This window comes from Acyrthosiphon pisum, chromosome A3 (genome assembly GCF_005508785.2).
Source record: "Acyrthosiphon pisum isolate AL4f chromosome A3, pea_aphid_22Mar2018_4r6ur, whole genome shotgun sequence".
Lineage (NCBI taxonomy): Eukaryota > Metazoa > Arthropoda > Insecta > Hemiptera > Aphididae > Acyrthosiphon > Acyrthosiphon pisum.
In genome coordinates this window covers 16,833,154-16,838,775 of record NC_042496.1, presented here as the reverse complement: position 1 = coordinate 16,838,775, position 5,622 = coordinate 16,833,154, and the positions used below count along the sequence as shown (strand labels likewise).

Here is a 5,622-nt window from a genome sequence, read left to right as displayed (position 1 = left end):
TGCTCATGTTCTGTTATTAGTAACATGGCATACAATTCATACAAATATACAATTAAATAAATACGTTTTTAATCATTTCAATTATCATTTTATATTATGTTGGATAGTTTAATGGCAACAGAAGTTTATTCTAACTACGATATATTAATGCAATATTATGGCAACTCAACGAACCCTGGAGCTCAAGTACCATTTAACTTAGCATTGGCGAGGTGTGAAATAGAGAGGAATGTAGTTGAAACCATTGATACCAATATCAAATATTGGTTGGCTGATTTACCAGAAAACTCAGTGGCCAACTGGGTGGTACGTGTTTTTAAAAAATATAATAATATTATATACTGTTTAAAGCAGTGGCTCCCAACCGGGGGGAATTCCTCTCTAGAGTGAAATTCATGTACAGCTTGAGGGGAATTTAGTGATGATGAAATAGCAAGAAATATTTTATTTATAAAATTAAAAACAATAAATTAGTTTTCAGACGGTCACCTATTGATAATATTTTTACGAGTATTTTATAATGATTGACCTCTATGCAGGTTATGTAATATTAAAAGGTACTACATTATTATATAATCTAATCTAATATTGATTCGTGGGCTAAAAGAAAAAAAGGACTTTTTAATTCTAATTTAAGAGGGGGGGGGGGCGTGAGATTTTTGAAAATGTACAAGGGGTGCGTAGAATAAAAATGGTTGGGAACCACTGGTTTAAAGCTTATTTAAAGCTTATGATATCTTTCTCAAAAATATCTTTCTTATGCTACCTATTTTAATAAATGTTTGATCGATGCTGAATTGACTAATATGAGCTCCATGTCCCCAGCCCCCCCCCCCCCCCCCCAAGTGATTTAAATCACAAACCAGCACAAACGAATAGAGTTAATTTTGTTTCAAAATTCCAATGTGTGTGGGGGGAGGGGGGAGGAGACCGGTGGAGACATGGAGATAATAACATAAGTAATGTGCACTGAAGGTTTAATCACTTATACTATAGTTCAAAATATAAATATTATATAAATATTGGTTATGTATAGTGTAAATTTATATGGTATATTTTATGTATATTATAGCACTAATAACAATAAAGTAATTTTTAAACAACCAATAATCCTTAGGCCACTATTTCTACTTTTACTTTTACTAAAATACTACTAACCATATTATATTTGTATATACTCTGAATTGTTGCTATCTAAATTATTTCTGTATTTAATTATATAATCATATAACTATAATATAATCACACCTACACCTTATTAGTTATTAGTTACTTCTATATTTGTAAACTATGTAAAATTGCCATTTTGGCGTTTAATGAACAATACTAATAACAATAACTATAATATTAATGATAATTTATTATAACTTATTTCATAATTCAGATAGAAAATCACGACAATTTAAGAATGTCATCGAAAATTGGCGCTTTAACGGTACCAATGTTTGCTGCGTTGAAATTAGCCCTTCCCGGTATTGAGGTAACATATTATGGTTTTGAAATTGGTATGGAGGACAACATGTATTTGAGACCAGATCAAGTGACCGAAACCATATTAGTGACTATTTCGAAATCATCGAAAACTAGAGATTATGAAAGGTGTCCAATGCAATGGGATGATTCGATTAACGGAGGTATAATGCATAGCTTTATAATAATAGGAATATTATGTTTGAAAATATTAATTTCACCTGTCACATTTCAGTATTTCACTACTACATAACAAATAAAAATTATTTGTAACAAATATAATTGTTTAAATTATTTAGTATATGTCCTGAATATTCACTGATTAAAGTAAAAATGTATGAACAATAAGATAGTTACTTAATAATTAAAGTTAATAATTTGAAATTCATACGATTCAAAATTATATAACTAAGTGGTTTTTTATTCCTACTTTTAATTGATTTAAGTATTTAACAGCTACTGGGTACCTACAATGCAATATATAGTTATACAATTAATGTAAAACCAAGTTACAATATAATAATTTATTGTATAGTTAAAACGTGGCAATTTCTTTCAAAGGTTTCACTGAAAATAAAAAGCCGTGGTTACCAGTAAATCCAAATTATTATAAGCTAAACGTCGAATCACAGAAAAAAATACCAAATAGCAACTACAATTTTTACAAAAAAATGTCTCAACTTCGGAAAACCGATACATTAAAATATGGTGATCTTCAAACGTATAATATTACTAAATCAATATATATTTTAAAGAGGTAATACAAATTGTAATTAGTTAATTATTTTTTGAATTAATATTACACATTGTATCTTTTCGTTAATTATTCTTAATCGTTTCATTTTCAGGTCATTGTTGGAACGTGAATCGTACATAGTTATAATGAATTTTGGAAGTGAAACTGAAACCGTCTTATTGTCCAATATTATACATGATGTTAAAGATGAACTTTACGTATACTTAGGAAGTGAAAACTCTGCATATAATACCGGGTAATTAGAATTTCTTATTTACAAATGTTTTGCTATTAGTAATGACTCGTACTTGAATTTTCACTGAATGTTTACATTAGAATTTTCATAACATTTTGACTCATGTTGAGCTATTTATATGCATATTAAATTCAGTAAATTAATTACCATTTTCTCATTTTGTTGTTGTTCATAAACTAACCGTAATATACACCAAATGTTTATTTTATCATTTCATATTCTTGGTATAATTTTTAAAACATTTTAACTCTTTTTGATCTGTTTATGGACATTGTCAATTTTTTTAAATGTCAATATGTAATATATACTTTTATTTGATGGGTAAAAAAGCTTGACAATTCAATACAAGGGATCTGATATATTATTACATCTGGAATTGATAAATATTTAAAATATACATAGTCACGAAGATTTTATAAGCATTTAATGTTCAAATGTTGAAAAATTTCATCAAAATATCGAAAATTTGTAAATTATTTTATAGATAAAAATGTTAAAAATTGTCAACTTTTTATAGCCAGAAAAATTAAAAATGTAAAACAAGGTTCCTCGGAAGTAGTTAATATTGTAACAAAAAATCTAAACAATATATAAATACGGTTTTCTTTACTTATTTTAAGTTAAAATTTAGACGAATTACGTTATATTAAATAAGGAAGAATAACGAATTTAGTTATTTTGTTGTACCTAATTTATAAATATTATTCGTGGGTATACTTGAAACATTCTGAATTATATTATTATATACAAATATTAAAATATGATTATTATCTCATTTTAAAATAATATTAATTCAACTGACCGACTCCCGTATTAATATTAACAATATAAATATAATATAAAATAATATCCTAGCCTGACAAACTGATTGCGCTCAGAAACGTTGTCCGTATACAATGATAGTAGGTATATCATTGAATTCAGATCTAACACCATCCAATACAATCGACCACTTGTAACCTGCTGTATAGCAGAGTGACACATACCACATACCCGCTTTTTTTAAAAATTTATTGTAATTTTTGTTTTTAGAAGTATTGTATCAACTGTTCCTTCAACTGGTAACCCAGTGAAACTACGACCACAATCTGTAGTCGTATTATCAGATAAATATATTGCACCCGAAACACCAACAATTAATATTCAAAATGCGGGCACACGAATCGGTTCCACGTTAATTAGTTTACTCAGTGTTCTTCTACTTTTAAGATTTTTGTTGTGAATTTATCTTTCGTAAAATAAATATAAATTAAAATTTTTAGGTATCAATAACTTTGTTGTACATAGTTTTGTTTGGCATGTGTTATTTAATAAAATTCTAATTTATGAACCAATGAAGACTTTTAAGCAGTTAATTAAAACTTGATAAAAAAAACTGTGACACCTATCTATTGGAGTTAGTTAACTTACTTTGGTTGGTATTTTTAAACTTCAAAGTTTTCTCTCAATATATCCTTCAAAAATACAGACATTTTTTTTTGCAATTGGTTCATAAACTAGGTAGTTATTTATAGAAAAATAGCGGTGGTGAAGTGGTTACACATAAAATATAGCCATAAACTCATAATCATCACGAGTGTACAGCAATAATATATTATTACTTTATGGCTGTGGTCTTGTGGATTGATCAACCCACGTAATTCATAAATATTTTCATATTATATAGGTAATCAAAAAATATGTAATTAATAATAAAAATAATAATTTGTATTAAATGTCTGAAGTGTAAACACACGCCTTACGCCACTGGGTCGTTATATAATAATGTACTTACCGATTTGTGTTTATTACTTTTATCATAATTCGTAATATTATTATGTTATTTAGTCCCTAAATAAATATATTATCCTTTTTTATGATCAAACACATATATAATTTTATTTATATAAATTATGAGCATTATTAAGGCTAACTATATATAGTTATTGGTACATTGCACCGTTGTACACACCTCACAGTTGCTCTTTTATATCAAATTGTCTTGTAAATGATGTAAGTTTAAAATGTAATATACATAATATTATAGCTATTTAATCATTTTTGAATAATAGAATAAATGTTTAATATTTTGTACTACTATAACACAGCTCGTTCTAAAAAAAAATAAAATCTTATTTTTGACAAATCTATTTAATTCTGTTTTAATACTAATGTGTTTACCATTCATGGTAAAAGTAAGAAGTTAAAAGTAAGAATTAAAACAATTTTACTCTAATATGATCATTGAGTCCATGATGAATAGAGCAATACTTAATATTTTCAATTTTGTCTTACAATACGTAATTCTAGTGATTGCGTTTATAATAATGTACCTATTTGAGTTTATTGTTTTTATCATTATTAAGTGATTATTCTTAAATATATCATCTTTTTTTTATGATCAAACAAATACAATTTATTTATATAAATTAATAATATTTTTCAAAAGTGGTATACTGCAGTTTGCTCAAAAAAAAAATAATTACTTAAACAATTATTAATTTATATAAATTGTTATGTTTAATTACTTATTTTGTGGATTTGTCTTGGAACTGTTTTACGTTCAAAATTGAACATACATAATTATACAGCTGTTATTAGCTATTGAACCATTTTACGTATGACTTAGTACTAAAATCACTTTTTTTTAAAAAATTTTTAACATTATTTGACAACACAAAAAAAAATAATTAAATATTATAATCTATGAATGACAAAAAAATATCAAAACGTAATAAATCTACAGTTTATCCGTGAAAACTGGGTACACTCTATAATATATCAGTTACATACATTACTCAGTACCCAACACATATTCTAGAATTCTATCTGCGAGACATTGGTGATTTAATTGACAATTTTATGTCCCAAAACTGAATTTAAAAAGCAGGTAAGTGGATTTCGTTCTGCTGTACAGTAGATTACAAGTGGGTCATCGTATAATGGTTGTATTAAATTTGAATTCAATGATATAATATCATTGTATAAGAAAAACGATTCTGAGTTGTAGGTCATTGAAAATGATTTAAGTAAAACCTAATTTTTATTCACGCCACTGTTACAGATATAATATTACACATTTAATACACTCGCTTAAATGTTACGTATACAATTATAATATATTATATAACTTGAAACTTATAAAATTGAAACAAATTGGGATTTGTGGCTCTTTTTTATC

The 5,622-nt window shown here is 26.3% G+C and overlaps 1 protein-coding gene across 2 annotated transcripts in view; it reads left to right on the top strand.

Annotated features, from left to right (window-relative positions):
* The window catches only part of LOC100159352 (maltase 2-like), a 31,335-nt gene extending 27,601 nt beyond the window's left edge, over positions 1-3,734 (top strand). Inside the window, exons 6-10 of one of the 2 annotated variants that reach the window (XM_029491082.1) lie at positions 108-306; positions 1,385-1,634; positions 2,032-2,227; positions 2,319-2,462; positions 3,495-3,734. In XM_029491082.1, coding sequence (XP_029346942.1) covers positions 108-306; positions 1,385-1,634; positions 2,032-2,227; positions 2,319-2,462; positions 3,495-3,684 — 979 coding nt within the window. In that variant the 3' untranslated portion in view covers positions 3,685-3,734. The remainder of the gene's footprint in view (positions 1-107; positions 307-1,384; positions 1,635-2,031; positions 2,228-2,318; positions 2,463-3,494) is intronic. The other variant, XM_029491083.1, reaches the window with a different exon arrangement.
* The last annotated feature ends 1,888 nt before the right edge of the window (positions 3,735-5,622 follow it).